Genomic DNA, 24,264 nt, shown 5'->3' on the forward strand with positions numbered 1-24,264 from the left:
CACACCCGACCCCTGCGGTTCAGGGTCCGGAGCGTCCCTGCATACCACGCCCGTGTATGCAGGCCAGCGGCAGCGATGCCGATAGCGCGGCATGGTAGGGCTATCGTACAGATCTCAGCTATTCGTCAGGAAACAATCCAAACACAAACAAACATCCGATATACAGGAGAGGCCCACCCTCGGAATTGGCTGTGTGTCTGTCTTTTTCGATCAAGCGATTGTCTTGGCACCTTTTCACAACCGTATTTGCTGGTCCATTCGAACTGCAGTCCACTCTGCCTACTGCTCTCGACCCTGGCAGCCCTAATTACTTGCAGCCTCAATCGTCTTATACCACCACCTGCTACTTCTTCTTCGTGATCCTATCGGGTTTCTGCTGTGGTGACCATTTGGTCTTATTCTTTGATCTGGTATCGGTTTATTTTGTAAGTGTGGATGGGGATCTTGCCTCCGGCGGCTGGGGCTCCGCCCCAGACCCCGTGGTGCTCCACTTCGTGGAGCGGTTTGGGGGAATGGCGCGGGCTGGTTGTGTTTGTAGTGGCTGTTACTAACAGGTGTGGGTGTAGATTGGGGGTTTTGACGCCAATGGCATTTGAGTGAGTCGAATTGGTTGGTTCTGTTATTGCTACTTCATTCATAAGTCAGGCTGGTTGCAGCTGCGTGAACTAAACATGGGTCAGGTCGCATCGCTGCCAGTAGACCAGGACGCCAGTAGTGGCCAGGAGGGCACTTCACCACCCTCAGGACTGCTACCGGGAATTGCCGTTCGCAACCCCTCGCGGTTTTTCATCCCCTCGATCCAGGTTCTCAGCGGGTCAGACGAGTCACACCCGCTACTGTCAATAACATGTGATCGCAAGACCTCAGCCATAAACGCCATCACATCCACTGGCAGACCACTAGAATTTGTTTTAGTAAGTTTGGATTCAGCTTTTTCGTCAATTTTTTGTCAGCCATTGTGAGACCCTCCCTCGACGCCCGACTCGAGCGAAGCGAGAGGAGCAGCGGGGTCTGGGGCGGAGCCCCAGCCGCCGGAGGCAGTCACCCTACCCCCATAGACTGGGGAGATTCGGTGAGAACCAGTGAGTCGCAGGAGAGGACTAACTGATTGAATAGGATCCGAGCTCGAGCTCGCCTGGGAAACAGCCCAGTTTTCTGTTGAAGGTGCCGTATGGAGAGGAGTTGAAGTTCAAGTTCAGTTTGAACATTTCGGTGAACCACAATGCGCCATTGAGTAATCTGACGTTTGTTTCTGCGTCGTCTGGCAAGGAGTTGAAGAATTTTGTTTCTACAGAACTGTTTCATAATCCCAATCTACAGAATGAGGACAATGTCGTGTTATTAGGAGATGTAGTGGCTCCTGAACCACTTCCTGCAACAAGCAAGACGGGTCCTAGTACCGGTGAGTCCACTTATAATAGTAAAATGCAGTTTACATGGACATGGACTCCACCTCCTGGGTCGTCGTCGGCAAATTCTAATGGATTGGGATATAAAACGTCAGCATGTTTTGCGGAATATGTCAAACGAGACCATTCGCTGCAGCAGCTGGCAAAGTTCTCGGTATGGGTAGAGTCTCCTCAGGCGGCATTAGGAATAGTGAGACCTTTTTCACCAGTTGGAATGGGTATTAGCGGTATTTCTGGAGTTAGTGGGGTTAGTGGAGTTAGTGGAGTTAGTAGTTTGGACTATGGAGCATCTCCTGCTTCTCCCATTGCGGAGACTGGAGCGTTTGGATTTCCTGCTTCGCCAGTTCAAATGCGAGGCCCTATTCCAATTCCACAACGAAGTACTTCTATTAATAAGGGTCCTGGTGGTAGTAGTAGTAGTATGTCGCTAGGAGGAGTACCTTTACTGGCGGGAATATTACCAGTGGTTCCACCTGCTACTCTGGCTGAAGAGTCTTTCGGAGCCAGTTCTCCAGATGCAGTTAATACGACATCGGCTCTGAGTGCTGCGATAGCTGTGTCGACTAGTGTAGAAAGTCCGTTGAAAGTGGCAACTGCAGGGTCTGGGACAGGGTCTGTAGATACGAATGTTCTTCCGAGCCTAGCTCCGGGGGTACCTCCTACACCGACTAATACCGGACCAGGCCCGAATATTTTTGGTGGTGGTCTTGATATCGGCAATCAGACGATTGTTTCACCACCTCTTGCACCGGTTGGGTCGAGTGGTACGGGAGCCACTACAATGGCAGCAGCAGCTGCTGGTGGTGGTGGTGGTGGTTCGTCTACAAATAATTCACATTCACCTATTACTCAAGACACTTTAGCCAGACACGGTCCAGATGTGCCGGTATCGAAAGAATTGCTGGGTCCGTCAGCTTTGGCATACTCGGGTAATATACCAGCTTCTTCGACATCGTCAATTACACTTCAAGATCTTAGCACGCCAGAGTCGATTGGAAAGGTTATTCAAAAAGAGAAAAATGCCATAACCATTCCAAGACCTGATGACGGATCGGTGTCACAACCTGAAGATGGTCCTTTATTTCGAGCCACAATTGCCAGTCTGGAGAAAAAGACTGGTAACTTAAAGGCCAAGATTAAAAAGCTGCTTAAAAGAGCAGGGTTTTTGTACGAAAGGGAACTGGCGTTTGCAGAGAGTCAGGCTCTGTTTGTCCAGGCACTGACTGAAGCAGCTTCGACAGAAGTTCCTGCCTTTCAGTCGATTGTACAGAACTACTTTGTTAAAAGGCAACGTATGACAGACAGTATCCGAGAATCAGCCTTGGACCTTAATAGCCACGTCATTGAGCCACTGCGGAAGCTTTACGATTTGGAAATCAAGTCGTTTGATACTCGTAAACGAGACTTTGACGACGAATCAAGTCAGTATTATTCGTGGCTTTCTAGATACCTGTCGATGAAACAAGAATCAAAAGGCAAGAAAAAAGATGAGAGTGTTGCCAAGTATCTTGAAAAGAGAAAAGCTTTCGAGTTGACTCGATTCGACTATTATTCGTACATGCAAGATCTCCATGGAGGAAGAAAACAACAAGAAGTAACCTATCAATTGGCACTGTTTGCGGAATCTGAAGTTAATCGATTAATTGCCCTGGGCGACAAGATCCGCAGTTCAGTTAAACCCAATGTCGATGAGGTTGTGAGTGAAGTGAAAAACGCTAATAAAGATTGGTCTAGACAGCGAGCTGAACGAGAAGACAAACGGCGAGCTCTAGAAATGTCTATTATGGCGTCATCTTCCAATGATATTAATGCAAATGACATTCCCATAGCTAATAGCTCTAGATCCCAGCACACTAAAGAGATCAATACCAACCGACACCCATCGCTTCGAATTGCGACAAGCGGGAGTGGCATTGGAATTGGACCAGGTTCTGGTGCTCCACTAACTGGGTCAGTAGCCGTAGTGGCTTCACCGAAAACCAACTCGGCAATTGAAAAAGGTGGCGGATTTCATGAGGATCTGGCCAACGCACCGGAAGATGATTCTGGATATGATTATGACGACGATGAATATATGGCCAATGGCAACACTAATAATAACAACAGTAATTTTAACGAAAATGATGGACGTGGAGACGTTTCCACTGGTAATAACACTAATGGTAATAATGAAGAAGGCCGGAAAGAGGGGCTTTTATGGGCAATGTCAAGACCCGGTGGACTAAACGATCCGCTGCCAAACCTGAATAAACAAGGTTGGCATAAATTCTGGGTGGTCTTGGCAGGAGGCAAGCTATGCGAATATACAAATTGGAAGCAAGGGATCGATTTACATAACGAACCAATTAATTTAAAGGTGGCTCTAGTCAGAGAAGCTAGAAATACTGATAGAAGGTTCTGTTTTGAAGTCGTCACCCCGAGTTATAAACGAGTTTATCAGGCGACGAGCGACGACGATCTAAAGTCATGGATTCGAGCTATTAATATTGGCATTACATCGTCTTTAGAGCAGAATGTGAGCTCTAAAGGCAACGAGACTAGTGGCCATAAAACCACCGCCAGCAAGTCATTTAGACGAGTTCTGTCGACGAACTCTGATGTCGATAGAGACTTGAGGGATGCAAGAGATGCAAGAGATGCTAGTGCACGAGCGAAACCCCGCATCGATTCTAAAAGTGGTTCTGGAGCAAATAAAACAGCTGCCAGTTCGACATCTGGATCACTCAACTCGCCGGGTGGTGGTGGGACAACCGCGACAAGTACTAATCCTACAGCAACAGCTGGTTCTGGCAGTGGTAGCAATGAATTACTTGACATTGTTCGCAAACACGATCCCAGTAACAACCAATGTGCAGATTGTGGATCAACTGCCAAGACAGAATGGATCTCAATTAATCTGCTGGTAATTTTGTGTATCGACTGTTCAGGAGTTCATAGATCTTTAGGATCACACATTTCGAAGATCCGATCTCTAACTCTTGATACAGTTTCGTTCACACCCGAACTTATTGAACTTATTCGATCAGTCAACAACAACCAAATCAACAGTATCTGGGAAGCACAACTGACAACTCGCCCTGTCATTGGCGACAACAATCGACGATCGTTCATCACCGAAAAGTACGTCGAAAAGAAGTTCATCAAACCTTTAGACCGGCCAAACGCCGAGCTCCGAACTGCTGTTTGTCATCAGGATGTCATGCGTGTATTGGAATCACTGGCTTCCCGAGCCAATCCCAATCTATCTGTGCCTGTAGAACCCAACGGGGTGTCACCAATTGATCCTCCCGGACATTTATCAACGAGTGGAGCTAACCCCGAAGACACTGGCAGCGAACCTCTTCTGCTGTTTGCACTGAGATGTGCTTCGAAAGATGCTACACTATTCCCCATAGCTGAGCTGCTACTGCTGAATTCTGCCACAGTCCCCCTGTCAATTGGCCACGGACTCTCAACCGCTGCCAAAGCATACATCAAGTCCAAAATAGACAAAGAAACTGGCAACAGCGGTCACCGGCCTCAACAGCAGCAGCATCCCCCTTCACGCCAGCCGTCTAAAACAATCGCTTCTGGCCACTCCAACACCGGCCAAACCGGACCAGGGTCAGTACCCCAAACCGAGAAGAAGAACCACCCCGGGTCCAAGCTTCAAAAGCGACTGAGCGTCAGCTTCTCTGGCGGCAGCGGGTCAACTGGCAAGCATATTTAGTAATCCCTAGACTGAACTTTACTGATCTTTTACGGGCCAGACGGTGCCTCCGGCGGCCGGGCTCCGCCCGGACCCGTAGCTCCTCTCGCTTCGCTCGAGTCGTTGCTTACACGGTCCCAGCAGTTTTGGCGAAGCTGGAGCCAGGTGTGATTGACTGGGTAAACAAACTAAAGAACCCTGTCAGCAGAATCCAGAAGACATTCAACAGTTTTCACATCACAGGATGAGAATACAGAAATTATGGTTTTCTACAGTGCTTGAGTAAAGAAAATATCAGTTTCAAAGGGTCTCCAAGAACTGAATTCAGTTCCGAAAGTCCCAATACCACAACTATTGAAAGTGTTCAGCTTGGGAGTTCAAATCCACTGTGTAAATTTCAAACCCGTATTGACACAGTGTCACCCAGCTACTCAGAGATATGGATAATATGCTCAAAAATAATACACAACGAGGTTCGGTGGTAGCATCGATACTTGGATTAATGAAGTTGGATCCGGCTGGACCAATACCAGTATCAATTCCAAGCTATCCAATGAACAGTGTGCTATATTTTGAAAGTCTCTCTCCGCCTGTAGCGGTGCCACAGCGAAGTTTTAAGAATATCAAGATCCAAGCTCAAGTCCCGTTTCTATTCAATCCTACTCTAAAAGTCTATGTTTACGATGAGCTTTTAGAAATGTAATGCTTTAATATCATAGATTAGAAGCAAGATCTGATCTCAAAAGTCGGTATAGCGAAAGGGATGAGCCCAGCCTCTATCAAATATACATGCTTGTAACAAATAAGAAGTAGATTTTTTTTAATTGATGGGGGGCTTCCTTTACTTTTAGTAGAAATGACTTGATCTCTGATAGTGACGCCTATAGTCTTACCTGGAGCTCGTTGCCTGCTGCTGAAAACACTATCATCTCTTCCCAAAGGATCGTACTCTGATTATTGCTACACAGGAATTTCGACCCCGCTTCTTACACCTAGAATAACACTGAACCAGTTACTTCTTACACTTGAAAACTGATGTAACACTACAGTGGGTCTCCATTTGAGTCACATAAGTTAAATTATTTGCCTTCCACAAATTTAGCTGCATAATCATCTGGATTCAACATTGCAACACACACATCGGCCCTTTTCTTATTTTGTGTTTGGTAATTAGTCTGCCTCCGGCGACTGGGGCTCTGCCCCAGACCCTGGTTGTGCTCGCTTCGCGAGCGGGTGGGGGGAGGGCAAAATGGGTTGGAAGGGAATTTGGAGGGTGAGGGGAGGGGGTCCTTGGATGTGGGTCCAGTTGCCAGGGCTCAAACAGCAGCTATAGGAGAAGTAGCACGATGTCAGCATCACGACTACTGTCACCGCTATAGGACCCACCACTACCTACTCTCCAAAATCTCACTCTCATTTCTTCTTCACCAATTAATTTCTGATATCCCGGTAAACCCCCATCAATCACGTGACTACCCCTGAGATAGCCCCATCCAGACGAGCACCGTCAGGGGGCCAATCCTGAGCAGCCTCCGGAGGCTGGGGGCTCTGCCCCAGACCCCGTAGCTCCTGCTTCGCAGGAGATCCAGGCACCGTAGACGCCCGACTCGAGCGCAGCGAGAGGAGCAGCGGGGTCTGGGGCGGAGCCCCAGCCGCCGGAGGCACCCCGGCCCCTCGTGAGGAATTTATCAGTGAATCAGACTATAGTGAGTATGAAACCAAGGGCCGGTATCAGGGGGGAGGGGGGCAAAAGCCGAGGCTTTTAATGGATGTGTCAAACATTGAGATTAAACACGTTATTTAGAGCCCCTGAAACAAGCAGACGAAACCAATATCAGTTTCATGCAGACAATGTCTTGTTTCATAATTAAGCTTAACCGAGAAGGAAATTATTTAGGGTGAGACTTTTAATTTAATTGACTTCAGTGGGATTTTTAGGTTTGGTTCCTGAATTGTAGGCGGACCATCGCCATGGCGATCGTAACAGGGTTTTCAAACATGTCAGCGCGGCTTTTGTCTGGGAAAGGAAGGTTCCCCTGGCGGTGAATCAAACCGATTTCACCTTTTGACGGATTATGGTTTGTTGTCCTTATTTTGTGGGTGCAACAAGTTTCAGGCGCCCAGGAACCGTACAGATCAATGTCTGAGAGTGTGGCACTAGTCGGATGTGAAACAGACCAACCTGAGACACTGATGGTACTATTTCAGTCAGTCATTCTCATTCCTGCCGTCCGATCGGATGTGTTCAGATTGATTGCAGTACCATCGGACCCCTCACCCCGCCCTGATTTCCTAATAGTATTACCTGGTTGGTTATCAGAAACAAAATTAACAAAAATGAAAAGAAAAAAATCGAATACGGAAGTTTTGGCGTTTATTAGATCCAAGCTCTAGGTCAGGCTGATCTAATCCCGATTGACCGAAAGTCGTCGTGGTCTGTGTGCTCTACCTGGTTCGTCTCAATCTGTCATTGGCTACCTTTATTTACTGATTTACCAATACTGGATAAGTACCAAGCTCCTATGGACCAAAACAGGACACATCCGAGGCGGTTTGGCGTAAACCCCCGTATTAAATTGGGGGTACGAATTACGGGGGTACGACAGGGTCTGTTCACGATGGGGCTCTTGCTGCTGCTGCTGCTGCACCCACGCCCCAAACCACACATCCACACGCTCCGTCGAATTGGGCCAGCGATTTGCGCGGAATATGGGGCGGCGGACCAGCAACCCTGGCCGCAGCCGGTGGCTTGGGGTACTTCAAGTTTTTTTTTTTTGACGGGTGTGCCTGGCTACCGGCTTTCGTGCGTGCTGCGGGCTGCCTCCTGCGAAGTGGTTGCTCTTGCAGCAGAGGCCTCCCCCCTAGGAGTGGTGGGGGCATGCCTCCGGCGGCTGGGGCTCTGCCCCAGACCCTGGTTGCTCCTCGAGCTGCGCTCGAGGAGGTTGTACCCCCACGGCCCGTCTCGCCCCCACCGTCTCTCCGGCCTCTCCTGCGAAGCAGGAGCAACCAGGGTCTGGGGCGGAGCCCCAGCCGCCGGAGGCATGCCCCCCCCCCCCCCCCTTTGGCCCCCACTGCAGGTGCGTGTGTGGCCCCCCCGGGCGTGCTTGACGGCGGGGGTTTGGCCTGATCAGAAGCTGCAGTCACCCGAATCGACGGTTTCTATGCCATTAGTTGAGTGTAAGCGATGATGGGCAGTGAATTTTCGGCTAGATACGGGGATAATTGCTTTTGCCTGGCGTCAAGATCTAATCCTCATCGGATGTAGTGTTATCGCACGTTATGTTCGCTAGTCAGTGTAGTTAGTACGTGCTGCCGGTGGTGGTGTTGTTTTTAGTGGCTTTTTTGATATTGGGTGATTTAGAACAGCCGATCAGTGGATTGATTGTAGTCGTGCTGTTGACCTGTGGAGCAGCAGCAGCAGCAGCAGCAAGAGCAGCAGGAACTGCAGGAGCAGGCCGTACCATGTATAATCGAGTATGGAGGAGCTTGGGGAGGTCAGTATAAAGTTGCGTACAATGCTGGATACCTAAACACCGGGTCTATACGCGATTCTAAATGCGGACAGGAATACGTTGCTGATTGCCGAAAATTAACATTGACGCATCTTAGGCGACGCAAGGTTATTTGCTGGAAAAAACAAACAACCGCGCATTAGTTGCCCCCGTCGTGCAGTCGATCGTCTGGCCAGGGTCATTGTTGGCAAACGGTACTGCATGTAACATGCACTCCAGCAGCTACGCTAGTTCCGACTCGGAAGGTACAGCAGCTGTATCTGCGTGCACCTGGCGCTCCATGCATACCAGGCTGGGTGTGCCTCCGGCGGCTGGGGCTCCGCCCCAGACCCTGGTTGCTCCTCTCGCTGCGCTCGAGTCGATTCGCCCCTCGGTCCCGGCCATCTCCTGCGAAGCAGGAGCAACCAGGGTCTGGGGCGGAGCCCCAGCCGCCGGAGGCAGACCCTGACCCCCACTGGTGCAATGCACATGATAGCGGTGCTGCTGCAGAGGGGGGCATGCAGCAGGTACAATTCGGAGAAACTAACCGGAAGAATTCGTTGGTGATAGACGGTTTTTTTTTTCAAGTGACCCTCGGCATCCGACGCTGGGTGGTGGTTGGTGTGGTTTGTTTCTGTACGAAGCAGTTGGGACAGCGGAAAAAAAATAAATAGCATGACAATGATACATACATACATTTTTCTGCACAGACGGACCTGTTGGCCGCTGGACCCGGGTCGAGTCGAAATACAGGGGTCCGGGGAACCAGGTTTGCTGCGGGCTCGCGAGATCTGGGTTTTGACTCGTACTGAAAGGTGCTGGAAAGGGCCCAAATGTCAACGGGTGCATTTTGCAGCTGTGGCGTCCGGGGACAAAGCGCCACATCTGATTAGGTTCTTTTTATCCATCGCTATTGTTAGTCCGGATTGTAGGGTAGCATCGCATCGACACCGCTCTCATTGTAGACATTGCACCCGGGCTCTTTCTTGACCTAGGCTTTTTATGTTTCCTTTCCTGTCTCTCCTCTGTCAACGAACCGTGGGGGTCCAGGTATGCCTCCGGCGGCTGGGGCTCCGCCCCAGACCCTGGTTGCTCCTCTCGCTGCGCTCGAGTCGTTTCTCCCCTCGGTCCCGGCCCCCATCTCCTGCGAAGCAGGAGCAACCAGGGTCTGGGGCGGAGCCCCAGCCGCCGGAGGCATATCTGGACCCCCACCAGGTTTATTTCTCCGGTTAGTTCTCGTACTAGCTGCTCTTGATTAATTTCGTGGTGTTAGGACATGCGATTTTCAGGCCCCCACGTCCCACGCTAACGTCCCACGCTAATTCTGATCTACGATTACTAGGACTGGATAGTGAAAGTGGATGTGAATCTTCTGTACAATGATTGAATGCATGATGGACCCGGGTGAGAGAGTGAGTGAGGGACGAATGTGCGACGACGACTGTTAAGCTAGCTCGACCCGGTCCTGCTGTCGCTTCCAGTAATCGATCTTGTCAGTCAATGCCGATGTGGTATCTCTGACACGGCCTCGCTCTGTGTGTACCTTCCGTTTCTGTCTCGGGCTGTCTCTGTATGCCCGTGTCTATTTTCTGTCAGCGGTGCTTGTGGTAGGTAGTTAATCACAGATTTCGATTGAGACCCGCCCTGCTGGTGTCCGGCTCTGTTAATGTCTCTGACTCTCACTGCTTCTATCTCTGACAGTGGCTGTTCCTGTCGCTCGCTGGCGCTCCTCACGCCGACACCCTAATTTAGCACGGTGTGTGTTTCAGCAGTTTTTTGACTTGGGTCTGACAGCATCTCTAACAGGTTTGTCTCTGATGATGCCGACGCAAAAAAATACATCCACTCAGACAAAAAAAAAAGTAATCATCTGTACAATTTCAAAAAGCAATGCATTTTTTTCAACATATCCCTACCGGTCTCAATGCTACCTGCTAGACTAACTACGTATTACCTAGAGGATCTTGCTTCAAATGCTGTTCCTGGCGTCGTGGATTATTATGATGTTACCGCAACTAACCTTCTTTTATCGGCTCATCGCAGTGGAAATTTTTGGTGCGTGGGGAATCGGCTCCCGTTTCTGGTTATTACATTATCCACCCCACGGCCGTACTTGCCGATATAAATTGCTGTATGCACGTGACAGTGTGTAATGTATATGCGGTGGGGGTATAAAGGGAGTTTCCTTTACAGAGGCATAGAAGCAGGACGACAAGCAGGACGACAAGCAGGACCAGTGGCAGTAGTAGCAAAAGAGAGCAGCAGGGAGCAGCAGGGAGCAGCAGAAGCAACAGCACTGAGCAGCATCCGCAGAAAGGAGGGGGTAAGGGGGAGGGGGTTTAGAAGAAAAAAATAAATTAAATGGGTGAGGGATGCCCGCGCACGTATGTGCCAAAAATCGGCTAGTCAAGGTCGGTCAAATGCATAATAATTACTTTTTCCAAGTGATAAAATAGACAGTTACCGGTTTAGTGTCAAGATTTCACCATATACCTTGGTAGCTGCTGTCACTGATCTATCGCGGCATCTTGTCTCCTTCTCCCCTCCCCAGTCAATTAGCAAATGTGTCTTATGTTTCAAAGTTTATTTAAAACAAATCAAACTAAAACCGTTAAGTTTAAAACCCCGGGCCAGGGGATTAAATGATCTTTCACTCAACCACGTATCAGAATATAAGCTCGCGGGTTTCTTACAAATGTATCCAATAACCACGGTCTACTTCGTTTCCTTTTCATCTTTCGTACTTTGTTATATCTTCATGACGTAGTTTTAAGTTAGCATGTGTTAAAAAAACCTTCTTTTAGTTGTGAAAACGATGATATATACCAGTTAATATTGCATCGGCTAAACGTTACAAATCTGGGTGCCCATATGTCCCGGTTTACATTGTGGGTGGTGGTCTGTTCACATCTTAAATTGTACTTGTACTTGTTTATTGTTACTTACCAACTTGGACAAGTTTAAATGTAACCCCCCATGCCCCCCCAACCAAGCTCTCGCGTCTACTCTCCCTATCCCGGTAAAGCATGGTTGTATTTGCGACTACACAATCTTCGACGCATGGAAAAACCTATCGGAGCGCTAACCAGCTGTTAGTTGCATGACTGGTTGAAATTAGATCCAAAGGTAACGGTTTCTTCGCTGCTAGCATCCCACTGTGGCTACAAACAGCATGTACAAAAAAGAAATGAATGCACCGTGTTAATGCATTGGCCTGTACTAGGACAAAACTGCTAAAACTATATCGACCGACCTGTTTGTGTCTGCCCGGGTTCTGTTGACGAGAGGGTTAATTACTTCTCTGTAACGACTAAAATTGCTGGTTTCATAAACCGATTGACTTGATTTTTGTTTTGTTTCTGTTACGTGGGGTAGCATGCTTATTACTGTTATCATTTCATCGTGGTTGTTTTAGTTAGTTTGTATGGTTTATAGATTGTAGAGCTGTGCAGCTATGAGTCTTAGTGTAGTTCTAGTTTGTCTGTAGTGTCTGTGTAACTGTACTGTACTGTTGTGTACGGTTATATCCTGTTGTCTATCTATGGTGTATTATGACAAACTGAAGCCGGAATCGAGACATAGGAACCTCGTTTTGACCCGGATTTTCTTATTACACCTGATACAAACCAATTTTAAGTTGGTTGCCTGTCAGCAACGCTTCACATGGAACACAATTCCACTCCTATTGAAGGCGCTGCTTCTGACACTGCCGACTTAAAACACTGTCTAAGCCAGTTGTTGCTCGTAAAATTACTCGGTAGAGAACTTACTCTAACAACTACCTGGGCCCATTATCTGTTGGCTCTCTCCAATTACTTGAACTTGTCCGTATACTTTATTTACAAACTACTCATCCCCCCTACAAATACAACTACTTCAATTGCCCCAACTGTTTCAGCTACCTTCCACTCGTGCCTCTATATGGCTCATCCCACTATTCTTCCATATGTTCCCGTTTTCCATCATATAATTTATTATCATCAACATTGAACATTGTTTCACTGTAGCCAATATATTTACTTTTTCTACATACCCACGTCCAACGTTGCTTTTTCAATTTCGTCTATTCGCTTACTTGCTTTTTCTTAGAGATTTTTTAATTTTCTCTCAATCCGGTAACATGCTGTATCATATCAAACGCTAGTTAATTCTCCATATATTGATGATGAACTCGGTTCATGATATTATTCCCCATCCTCCCCCTGTGGTTTATATATATATATACATTGACCTGCTCTATGTCTGAAACTTTTGGCCCGCGTTAAACGTCTTAAAACTTTTGAAAAAATCATCCCCTGAATATCTATCTCGGACCTAAATCAAAAGGTCTATCGAAATCGTCGGACCTAATTAACTACTCTGTCAATAAACTCAGGTTTGCTGACTCGTGGCTCCGATTTGGTATTAAATACCAAAAAATTTTCCCCCCCATTTACATTAAGAGATATTCTATCATCCATTATGGAATTTGCTTCTCCATCTATTACTTTACCCAACATCCATCACTTGAAGCCTCTGAACAGTAAGTACCCTACCCTTCCAATGATACTGTGATATTTCGCGTATTGATTTATCTCGGCATATTTCCCATGCACCGCCTGCTATCCTCTATCTATTTTCATTTGGCTCATGTTTCTCATATTAATTATGTTTACTCTTGTTGGTCCTATTTCTTGACATTTATTATCAATTTTATTGGTCGACTTATTCATAAATTTTTGCAGTACCTTGGGGATATCTTTCCCCTTCCCCCCTCGGCTCCACCTCCCCCTCGATATTTCTCACACTCTTGGTTGTCGCATCTGTCTCGCGCATCAACCCCTCCAAAAGAAAACAACTGATACACCAGCACCGATTTCTGCATACTGCACTTCATGCAATCAGTCTTGGGTTATAGGACAAATTCTTAAACAATGAGTAAAACATTCTGTTCCAGATGACAAAAAAAACAGGCTAGTGACGGCCGCGAGTGGGAAACACGTCGGGTCATCCATCAGATGCGTGTGTATGTTCTATACTAACATTTTTTTCTCTTTTTTTGTTCGTATGATTTCCAGTCAACTCAAATAATACAACCCCAATAATTAATAATCTCAGTCATAACATTCCTTCGAGGACTTCATTGGATTCTCCATCGGCCTATTTGAGTCCTTCATATTCACACACGGCGGCAAATTCCGGTCACGAGTCAATGGTGTCACCGCCTTCGTCAGTTTCACCTGGGACAGGCCATGAGTTACCACCACCTCTAACACAACAATCACAACAGCATTCTTCTCAGTCACAACAACAGCAACAGCCACAGCAGCAACAACAGCAACAACGACAGCCACCATTACCACAACAACAGCATTTGCACTCTGAACAAGCATCTGCTACTCAGACACAGCAGCAACATTCACAACAGCACTTGCCACAGCATTTGGCTCCACCGCAACTTCAATCTAGTAAAGATTATGTCTCAGTAACAAGCCATTCAAAAAAGTCGGGTCCTGAACGGTCAGTATTCACCATATACTTACAGCCCAATGTTCCGGCTTCTGCTATTAGTCAATTAAAATTCAGCATTGCCATTGGCAACCATCGAAGTAGTCCGTATTATTCTATTGACACTTCATCCAACAATCCAAACAAAAGTGCTGTTTCGGCCGAGGTCCCAGCAAAGGTCTTAGCTGACGCGAATGCCACGGCCCAATCTGAGACCAAGGTTCCAGTATATTTGATAATTGTCGACGCCCAAACTCTGAAAGACATTGGTAGGATTTATGTCTGTGACTTTACCTATGAAGACTATTCTCAACAACCCACTCAGTATGACCAAGCACAATATCCTTATCAACCTCAACCTCAGCATCCACAACAAATCCGCCCTCCATCACCTCCACACTCACAAACATATCTCCCTCTTCCTACACTTTCTACCACACCAAGAATCAATGGTCAGCAACTAGTGTCGTCGCAAACTGCATTAAAGGTTCCTACTCCTGGTCCTGGCGATATAACACCATTATCTGCTGGCGGTTATGGTAGTTATTATCGCAGCCAGCAACAGCACCAACAGCAGCAGCAACAACAAGCACAACAGGCACAACAGGCTCAACAAGCACCTCCACCACCTCTTCCTTCATCTCAACAAATTCAAAGACAAGCTCAGAGTATGTATTATTATGGTCAATCATCACCATCATTAGCTTTGGCTCAAGGTAATTCTGGTTCAGCATCTAGTTCTTCTCACTATCCACAGTACCTTGGCGGTGAAGAGGCTAGTGGATCATACTATGATCCTGTTCATTCGACTTCAGTTGGCACTCAGGCCACTGGAGCTGGTCTTAGTCAGGATTGGAATGCTTCAGGAACTGGAGCTACTACTCCTGGTGGTGCTGCTGTACCCAGTGGGTCATCCAACTGGCATTCTACTTATGGCGCAACCCCTTCAGTGCCAGGATTCGGTATGATTCAAGACGCACCCCGCCAACCACTTGGGTTTGGTCAGGCTAGTCATCCTTCTCAATACCAAATCTACCAACCAGACCCTCGAGTCCAACCCAGTCAGACTCCTCAACTCGTTCGTACTACAGCCTTGTCTCAAGCAGCGTCTAGTTTAGGGACTATGGCACTTGGAAATGAGCGTCACATTGAGAATGACTCACCATTCCGAGCTAGCTTGGAGATTATTGGCAATCTCAACGACATGGCTACTAACTGGACCGTCGATGAATGGAGAGCACAAAGAAGACTGGTACAATTCAGACGCGAACAACGAGGTCCTCTAATTTCTGTCGAGTTTTCTCCACTTGATCCTGAGCGATATGTGCAAAATACACCCTGTATCAGTTGCATCCACTGGGCCGAGCGTAATGAGTGTTATGTGACTAGTGTTGACTGCATTTATCTTTTAGAGCAACTTGTCAATACCAAGTTCAAGGTGGAAGAGAAGAACCGTATTCGCCGTAACCTTGAAGGATACCACCCAATGACTGTTTCGAAGGGCAAGCCCGAGAGCGGAGAGTTTTTCAAGCTCATCATGTCGTTCTCAGCACCCAAGCCACGTAACATTGAAAAGGACGTAAAAGTTTTCCCATGGAGAATTCTCGCCAGTGCTTTGAAAAAGATTATTGGCAAGTACTCTGCAGACTATTCCAATACCGGTCCAATGGGCATTCGAAGGTAGACTATGGTGGGACACGGTAGACCACGGTAAACCACGGTAGACGAGATAGACGACGGAGTAGAAGACCGACCAGAAAAAGGAGCCACCATATAGAAACGCTTTTAACCGACACTTTGACTGATGCTTCGACACTTTTGACATTGTCACATTCATCAGGTCATACGTACTGTCACGTTGTCACGCAGTCACGCAGTCAATGCTACGGTCAAGTCCACCACCACCCAGCGTCAGACACAATTACGACACATATTCCCATTGCCAAACAAGAGCCATCGAACCCAGCATATAACGAGAGATATATCCAAGATATATCAACCCCTTCCTATAATGAATGATAATGAATGAACTATGTGAACCAGCTGAATCACCTCTTTAAATAGGTAATAAACCAAGGAAGAGACATTAGATACAATTGGATCAGGAGATGCGACGCCTGATAATCCAATGCCTATAGGTTTGACAATTTTGTCAGAACCACCAATACCATTGCCTGACAGAGGTAACTCAAAAAAAAAAGAGAAGGCATGTCGCGAAGTTGACTGACGCATTAGCATCAAGCAGATACTTTTCGGTGGGACTGCAGTTACTAATTCCGCACTTCACTGCTTCACAATCCGATTTACCCCCGGAGCAGCCTTACTGGTCAGCGGCATACGGGATATCACGGAAATCCACAAACTGAAAGTACAAAAGGACTAGTCTTCAATTCCATACAACAGAAAAAGAACAATGGCGCAAGATCTGTAAGGGGCAGGGGCAGAGATGAGGGCCACCAGCATCAGCCTCTCAGATCACATACTAAAAAGGCTAACCCGACGGTTGGCGCAGTATGTAGGTTTCAGATTCATCAAACCTTAATTTGCACCGCTATATCAATTATATAATAAAAAAATACAATCGAGCTAGCACCAGATGACTCGACCACCCGCATAGAAACTCGGGCTGTTTTTCCGAGCGCTTGAGCCTGATCCGGCAATCGCTGCATATGAGGAGCCTGCAGGGGCGGGACGCGGGGCCGAGCCAGGGTCTGGGGGATGGTGGGTCTGCCTCCGGCGGCTGGGGCTCCGCCCCAGACCCTGGTAGCTCCTGCTTCGCAGGAGATGGCCGGGACCGAGGGGAGAAAACGACTCGAGCGCAGCGAGAGGAGCAACCAGGGTCTGGGGCGGAGCCCCAGCCGCCGGAGGCAGACCCGGACCCAGACCCGGACCGGACTCGGTTAGCGGTACCCCTGAAATCGACAAATTCGCCAACCGTGCCTGGCACGGAGACGCACCGACTCGAGCGCAGCGAGAGGAGCCGCGGGGTCTGGGGCGGAGCCCCAGCCGCCGGAGGCAGACCCGGCCCCCCTCGGCACCGGCAGCCGAGAGCAGCAGCAGCTGCAGGACCCCTGTGAGACGAAGCGGTTGCAACGCTGGCTGGCGGTTCGTCACCGACTGTTACACTGAGTATCAGTGGTCGGGAACCATTCCAGCAGCCAATGGTAGCAGGGCAAATGTTCTGCCAAGCTGATTGGGTTGGTTGGGTTGTACCGAGAGCAGGAGATATTTTGCGCTAGCGAGGAGCTCGGGATCGTGACCCATTCCCAAGTCAGAAAGCGAGGTTCGGCATCAACAGATGTCGCCGAGAAGAGACCGAGTTGACTTCGTCAGGAGTTGGACTGCCTCCGGCGGCTGGGGCTCCGCCCCAGACCCCGCTGCTCCTCTCGCTTCGCTCGAGTCGATTCCGTACCCGGTCCCGGCCATCTCCTGCGAAGCAGGAGCTACCAGGGTCTGGGGCGGAGCCCCAGCCGCCGGAGGCAGACCGACGACCCCTGCGAACACATGCGAACACATGTCAGGGCTCCGAGCGAGGCTCGGTACCGTCCGTTGGCCCGTGTTGCAGACAGGGGTGCGTGAGCCGAGCGAGCGACTGGCAGGGCAGGTTTTTTTTGGGCCGGTGTCCGGGATTGGGCAGGAATGCAGGTGTGGTGGACCCGTCAGCCGTGTCGGCCGAAGTTCGGATTGACCCAAGACCTCTGTAATGTGAGGTATCTGATTGGTTCTGAGCTGCAGGGAACTGCAAAAAATCAAAGCACAACCATCATTGCCTGTACACACTCTTTTCATATATATAGGATAAGATTTGCACCGGCCGCTAGAGCTTTTTTTTCTCCCTCTCTTTTCTTCAGGCACATTTATACATTGTAAATTGCACCACAGAAGAATTTAGACACAGTAAAAATGTTGTCACGTCTGTCAATTGCTAAGCAGGTGAGTAGATAGAATTGGTTTTTGTTCTGTTTTGGCATGTGTTGTTATCGTTCTTGTTATACAGGAATTTCAAGCTACAGGTACGAGTTTTTTTAGAAATCGACAATGAAATAAGAGATCGGATATTATATTTTTGATAGCAGATGTTTGCAATTAGTTTTAAATGGGATTTAGGATAAGAAATTGCGATGGAATTGGAAGAATTGGGTAATTTTTCAGTGGAATTCTGAAAATTTTTGTTTATCATCGGACGAAAACAGCCCTTCTGATTGGCTGCATATTCATATTAGGACCAGTCTCTTTGTGCTATGTGGGGTAATCAAACGCAGTGGGGTTGCACAACAGGCGAACAAGAGATGAGAGTGAGGTCTGAGATGTGGAATTAGCAGAAATGGGTTGGTATTTTAGAGAAGCTGGGGATAGCGGAGTATGATGAAGCTGGTCTGTTGTCGATTTGAGTGTCAATGTCCAGAGAAATATCTGGCGGGCGGCTCCAGAACCAGTTCATTGTTAAAGAAGCCCGATCGCCCGATATCGGGTAGAACACGAAAACAGTCCAGTTAAAACTCAGATTTAACTTGGAACTGATTTAGAACAGTGAAAATTGAGTTACTGGGCCCGCAGACGCAACGACTCGAGCGAAGCGAGAGGAGCAACCAGGGTCTGTGGCGGAGCCCCAGCCGCCGGAGGCAGACCCCCCTCCCGAAAGAACCCCAGTTGAAATCCTGAAAAAAACCACAGTAACCTGCTTGACCAGTTTAACAGCACAGCCAAAACACAGTCAAAACGAACACAAGAAACCATCTCTATTTCGTGGATTCAAGAACTAACAGAAATGATAGACTACTCGTCGTTTGGCTAGAGGATTCGCATCAGGCGGTTCTCTCACTAGAGACTCCAAGGTTCGTCAGAACGTTTGGGAGGCTGATAACTTCATCAACTACAAGAAGCACACTGAGAATGTTAACATTGTCAAGGAGAGACTTGGTAGACCCTTGACCTATGCCGAGAAGATTCTCTATGGACATTTGGACAAGCCTCATGAGCAAGAGATTGAGAGAGGTGTTTCATACTTGAAGTTGCGACCTGATCGTGTGGCTTGTCAAGATGCCACTGCTCAAATGGCCATTTTGCAATTCATGTCTGCCGGTTTGCCTCAAGTTGCTACTCCTACTACCGTTCACTGTGATCACTTGATCCAAGCTCAAGTTGGAGGTCCTCAAGATTTGGCCCGTGCCATTGATATTAACAAGGAGGTTTACGACTTCTTGCAAACTGCTACTGCTAAGTACAACATTGGATTCTGGGGCCCTGGTTCTGGTATTATCCACCAAATCGTTCTTGAGAACTATGCTTTCCCTGGTGCTCTTATGATCGGTACTGATTCCCACACCCCTAATGCCGGTGGTTTGGGTATGTTGGCTATTGGTGTCGGTGGTGCTGATGCCGTCGATGTCATGGCCGATTTGCCATGGGAGTTGAAGGCTCCTAAGATTATCGGTGTTAAGTTGACCGGTAAGCTCAATGGCTGGACTTCTCCTAAGGATGTTATTCTTAAGGTTGCTGGTATCTTGACCGTCAAGGGTGGTACTGGTGCCATTGTCGAGTACTTTGGTGAGGGTGTCGAGGCTCTTTCTTGTACTGGTATGGGTACTATCTGTAACATGGGTGCCGAAATCGGTGCTACCACCTCTGTTTTCCCTTTCAATGAGCGTATGGTTCAATACTTGTCGGCCACTTCTAGAGCCAACATTGGTCAATTCGCCAAGCTTTACCCCGACTTCTTGTCTGCCGATGAGGGTGCTGAGTACGACCAATTGATCGAGATTGATCTTAACACTCTTGAGCCCCATGTTAACGGTCCTTTCACTCCTGATTTGGCCACTCCTATCTCCAAGTTGAAGGACGTTGCTGTTGAGAACGGCTGGCCTACCGAGGTCAAGGTCGGTCTTATTGGATCTTGTACCAACTCTTCTTACGAGGATATGGACCGATCTGCCAACATTGCCCGTGATGCCATGGCCCACGGTCTTAAGTCCAAGGCTATCTACACCGTTACTCCTGGTTCCGAGCAAATCCGCGCCACTATTGAGCGTGACGGACAATTGCAAACCTTCCTTGACTTTGGCGGTCTTGTTCTTGCCAATGCCTGTGGTCCTTGTATCGGACAATGGGACCGTCGTGACATTAAGAAGGGTGATAAGAACACTATTGTGTCTTCTTACAACAGAAACTTCACTGGTCGTAACGATTCTAACCCCGCTACCCACGCTTTCGTCACTTCTCCCGACTTGGTTACCGCATTTGCCATTGCTGGTGACCTCCGATTCAACCCTATTACCGATACCTTGAAGGACAAGGACGGTAATGAGTTCAAGTTGAAGGCTCCTTATGGAGATTCTCTTCCTACTAAGGGTTATGATGCTGGTAAGGATACTTACCAAGCTCCTCCTGCCGACAGATCCAAGGTTGTTGTGGCTGTTTCGCCCACTTCCGACCGTCTTCAATTGTTGCAACCTTTCAAGCCTTGGGACGGTAAGGACGGTAAGGACCTTCCTATTCTTATCAAGTCTCTTGGTAAGACCACCACAGATCACATTTCCCAAGCTGGACCTTGGCTTAAGTACCGTGGTCACTTGCAAAACATTTCTAATAACTACATGATTGGTGCTATTAACGCCGAGAACGGTGAGGCCAACAACATTAAGAACGTTTACAACGGCAAGTGGGGCGGTGTTCCTGAGACCGCCATTGCCTACCGTGACCAAGGTATCAAGTGGGTTGTCATTGGAGGAGAGAACTTCGGTGAGGGTTCGTCCAGAGAGCACGCTGCTCTTGAGCCCAGATACTTGGGAGGATTCGCCATTATCACCAAGTCGTTTGCCCGTATCCACGAGACCAACTTGAAGAAGCAAGGTTTGTTGCCCCTTAACTTTGTCGAGGCCGATGCCTATGACAAGATCCAACCCGACGACAAGGTCGACATTCTCGGACTGACCGAGTTGGCTCCCGGCAAGAACGTGACTCTTGTTGTCAAGCCCAAGAACGGCGAGGCCTGGGAGACCCCTCTGTCGCACACCTACAACGCCGAGCAAATCGAGTGGTTCAAGTACGGCTCGGCCCTCAACAAGATGGCTGCTGCCAAGAAATAAGCTGGCCTTCCCCTCCCTCCTTCATATATATATAGCAACGATACGACAAAAGAATCTAATTAGGATACCTGTTGAATATATCCCATGTAATTTACGTTCCGAGCCCGGCCGCCGGAGGCACCACCACCAGAGTTAGATATTAGTGTACAACTCCTCGGAGAGCTTTTCGACGATGTCGCTTTCGGAGTCGGAGAGGGCTGTTTGTGAGGGACGAAGTGAGGCTGCCGAGGTGGGTGAGGTCGACGGTTTGAAGAAGACGCCGACCGGCGGCGATTTCTGGCGGGTGGGTGAGGTCAGTGGTGGTAGGTACGAGGTGGAGTTGCTCATCTGTCGGATTGAGCCAGACTGGCTTTGATGGCGATGGGTGTGGTGCGATATCGGTAATGGTTTACTTTTGTGTCTCAAGTCCTGGCTCTTCCGTCGTTGGAGCTGTTTCGATTGCGGATATGGCGATGCTGGTAATGCCAGAGTTGCGGTGCCGGTTCGTCGTAAGGCCGAGAAAATGTAAGGGAACACAAGAGTGTCGACGGAATCGGCCCATATCAGATCCAGATGCTCGTAGTGACTGATTCCAACATGAGCAGTGGCAGTTGGCAACTCTGCTAGCATGGCGTTGATGGATACAAGAGAGTCGGATTTGCCATAAATGAGCACAATTGGAGCGACGATATTCTGAGTCGGAAACGGGGCCACTCGGTAGAAACTGTTCTCATGGTATGTTTCGACGAGAGGATTATATATCTCATCGTCGTACATGTGAAATCGTGCACTACGAATAATCTGAAACCAGTGTACTACACTTTTGACACTGGTATATGAATACAAATGCGAATAAGCAGCTAGTTTCTGGGCGTAGGTGATGTTTTTGGCTTGCCAATTAAACAGAAGTCGCAGTGCTGCGTCAATAGTGCGGACAAACAACGGTGGAAACATAATAGATTGCCAGAATGTAGTGCTTTTGAGAAGTGCTTGTCGTCCAAAGAACAGGTAGATAATAGAAGGAGAGGCTCTGACCAGCGAGTCTACAATTCTGTTTCCTAGTCCTGGAGGTGCCATAGCAGGTGCAAGTGCTACAAATAACCTGATTTTACTGTTTAAAGTCGGATTGATTGATAATGAAGCAAATCCTTGAGCACTTCCTTGAGAGAACCCGATATACGTCAAATCGTCTTGCTTAACAACATTTAGAATGTAATCCACAGTATCGGGAATATCATATAAAGCAAAATCATCAATACAAAAGTCCCAAAACTCTCGATCTGAAGGGTTTCGAAACACATGTTTTTTAGAGTACTTATTACCTCGATTGTTTCCGAGCCAGACATCGTATCCCATATCAGCCAGCACGAATGGCAGCGATTTAGATGCATCTGTAACAGAGACCCATACTTCACTATTCATCATAAGACCATGATGAAGATACACCACTGGTCGTTTGAAGCTATTATTTCCATTTCCATTGCTATTTTGGTCTGGTGAGTCGGGTGAAGATGCTGTTGTGTTGGTGCTAGACCGACGGGATCCTGCTCCTACCGACTCTTCAAAACCCTCTACACCCCAGCAGTTTTTACAAGCATTTGTCCGCTGTCTCCAATTCGAACCTTTAGGTCCTCCAATGCGATGAATTCCTAGAAGATACCCATCTGAAGTACGAACAATATGTTCTTCTGCGTCGTACCCGAATATCGCACACATTTCAACGAACCCCGGGGCCTGCGCCACTTTCATGACCAATCTTCTTAGTCCCGGTTCTGAATTTAACGCTTCTGAGCCTTGACTCGGAACCACCGATAAAATGGACTGAGTTAATCTTCTGAACATGTCAATAACTGAAGCCGGTAAAAAGCGGGTGATAAGTGCGATTATTGATTCCAGCACAATTAGCAACAAAGACAGCACCAAAATGGGCCATTCCCACGCCCTCAGTCGCCCAATAAACGGGAAGTTCATGATGTCAGCGTTTCCAAAACTACACTCGTCACTTTTCTGACACCTTCTCAAGACTTTGGATTTGGATTTAAACGGTCAGGTCTCGTTTCGTTCTTCGCAAATCACATCCGGCATGTGACAATCTGTATATAGCCTAGTCCCTGCATATACGGCTAAGCAGACCCAGCCTCCTTCCAGCCACTCTGAACTTTGATTTTGCCAGCGGTTCCGGGACCGGGGTCTGCCTCCGGCGGCTGGGGCTCCGCCCCAGACCCTGGTTGCTCCTGCTTCGCAGGAGATTGCTCTGATTTTGGCGGTAGGACTGGATCTAGGGAAGTTTTTTGGGATCGAGGAAATCACGTGATCGGCACGGTTTGCGGCTTTCATGTTGAAAAGATTCTGGTGAAGATAAGATAGGCAGTCAGAATATCGAAGAGCCGAGTTGAAAAGCCGAACAATATCACTTAATATCAATGGAAAGCGAACGAAGACCGAATCCTCCCGGATGGGTGCCTCCTAAGGCGCCGTATAATCCGTATGATGCCACCGATATTAGACCTCCAGAGGGTTATCCGTCCGAGTTCAAAGCTCCAGGTAAACCCAGAAACTGGAGTGTCGTACCCAAGGAGCCATCAAACTACAGAGTTGTCAAAGACACCCTCAAGAGGATGCAATACACACCGCGTCCATTTAGCGAGTTATATCCTGGTCAATACAAAATTCTGAGGCGAACAGACCGGTCAAAGTTCAGATCAGGCGTCAAATACGCCTCGGTTCTGCTCAGTTCGTCGGTGATAATTCTGGGTGTGTTTTTCTACAGATGGAATGACGGTTACGACAACGTCTTTTCTACGCCGTACCGATTCCAACTTCGAATGCGAGACAAGATTTTCGGAAACTTGACTGAACAGCAGAAGGAAGATTTACGGGGAAAACAAAGAGGCCTTGTGAGCACTGGTTCTGAGACACCTGTGCTGATGCCATCGGGTGGAGATGATAGTATCGCGATGCAACGTCCTCAACGAAGTCACATCATCGAAGCAGAGCGTATTCGTCAAGAGCGAGAAGAGGCTATTCTACGGGCTGTGGATATCGCTAAAGCTGCACTGAAAGAGGAACCAGCGAAAGCGCCAGCTGCTGGGTCACAAAGGAAGAAGTTTCTGGGAATATTTTAA

The 24,264-nt window shown here is 48.1% G+C and overlaps 6 protein-coding genes across 6 annotated transcripts; 4 read left to right on the forward strand and 2 right to left on the reverse strand.

Annotated features, from left to right (window-relative positions):
- Nucleotides 1-1,425: 1,425 nt before the first annotated feature.
- On the forward strand, nucleotides 1,426-5,118 carry AGE1 (Age1p; the record flags this gene model as incomplete). Its single annotated transcript, XM_018878334.1, has 1 exon — nucleotides 1,426-5,118. One exon carries the CDS (start codon nucleotides 1,426-1,428, stop codon nucleotides 5,116-5,118), a length of 3,693 nt encoding a protein of 1,230 aa, XP_018735648.1.
- An 8,661-nt stretch (nucleotides 5,119-13,779) lies between these two features.
- AWJ20_1454 (uncharacterized protein) lies at nucleotides 13,780-15,759 on the forward strand (the record flags this gene model as incomplete). Its single annotated transcript, XM_018878335.1, has 1 exon — nucleotides 13,780-15,759. The coding sequence occupies one exon, from the start codon at nucleotides 13,780-13,782 to the stop codon at nucleotides 15,757-15,759; it is 1,980 nt and encodes a 659-aa protein (XP_018735649.1).
- A 3,388-nt stretch (nucleotides 15,760-19,147) lies between these two features.
- ACO1 (aconitate hydratase ACO1) lies at nucleotides 19,148-21,160 on the forward strand (the record flags this gene model as incomplete). Its single annotated transcript, XM_018878336.1, has 1 exon — nucleotides 19,148-21,160. One exon carries the CDS (start codon nucleotides 19,148-19,150, stop codon nucleotides 21,158-21,160), a length of 2,013 nt encoding a protein of 670 aa, XP_018735650.1.
- On the reverse strand, nucleotides 19,357-19,674 carry AWJ20_1456 (uncharacterized protein; the record flags this gene model as incomplete). Its single annotated transcript, XM_018878337.1, has 1 exon — nucleotides 19,357-19,674. One exon carries the CDS (start codon nucleotides 19,672-19,674, stop codon nucleotides 19,357-19,359), a length of 318 nt encoding a protein of 105 aa, XP_018735651.1.
- A 132-nt stretch (nucleotides 21,161-21,292) lies between the features above and the next one.
- Nucleotides 21,293-22,981, reverse strand: TGL1 (Tgl1p; the record flags this gene model as incomplete). Its single annotated transcript, XM_018878338.1, has 1 exon — nucleotides 21,293-22,981. One exon carries the CDS (start codon nucleotides 22,979-22,981, stop codon nucleotides 21,293-21,295), a length of 1,689 nt encoding a protein of 562 aa, XP_018735652.1.
- A 581-nt stretch (nucleotides 22,982-23,562) lies between these two features.
- Lipf (Gastric triacylglycerol lipase) lies at nucleotides 23,563-24,264 on the forward strand (the record flags this gene model as incomplete). The annotated part of the gene is made up of 1 exon (XM_018878339.1): nucleotides 23,563-24,264. The coding sequence occupies one exon, from the start codon at nucleotides 23,563-23,565 to the stop codon at nucleotides 24,262-24,264; it is 702 nt and encodes a 233-aa protein (XP_018735653.1).

This window comes from Sugiyamaella lignohabitans, chromosome A (assembly GCF_001640025.1).
Source record: "Sugiyamaella lignohabitans strain CBS 10342 chromosome A, complete sequence".
Classification (NCBI taxonomy): domain Eukaryota; kingdom Fungi; phylum Ascomycota; class Dipodascomycetes; order Dipodascales; family Trichomonascaceae; genus Sugiyamaella; species Sugiyamaella lignohabitans.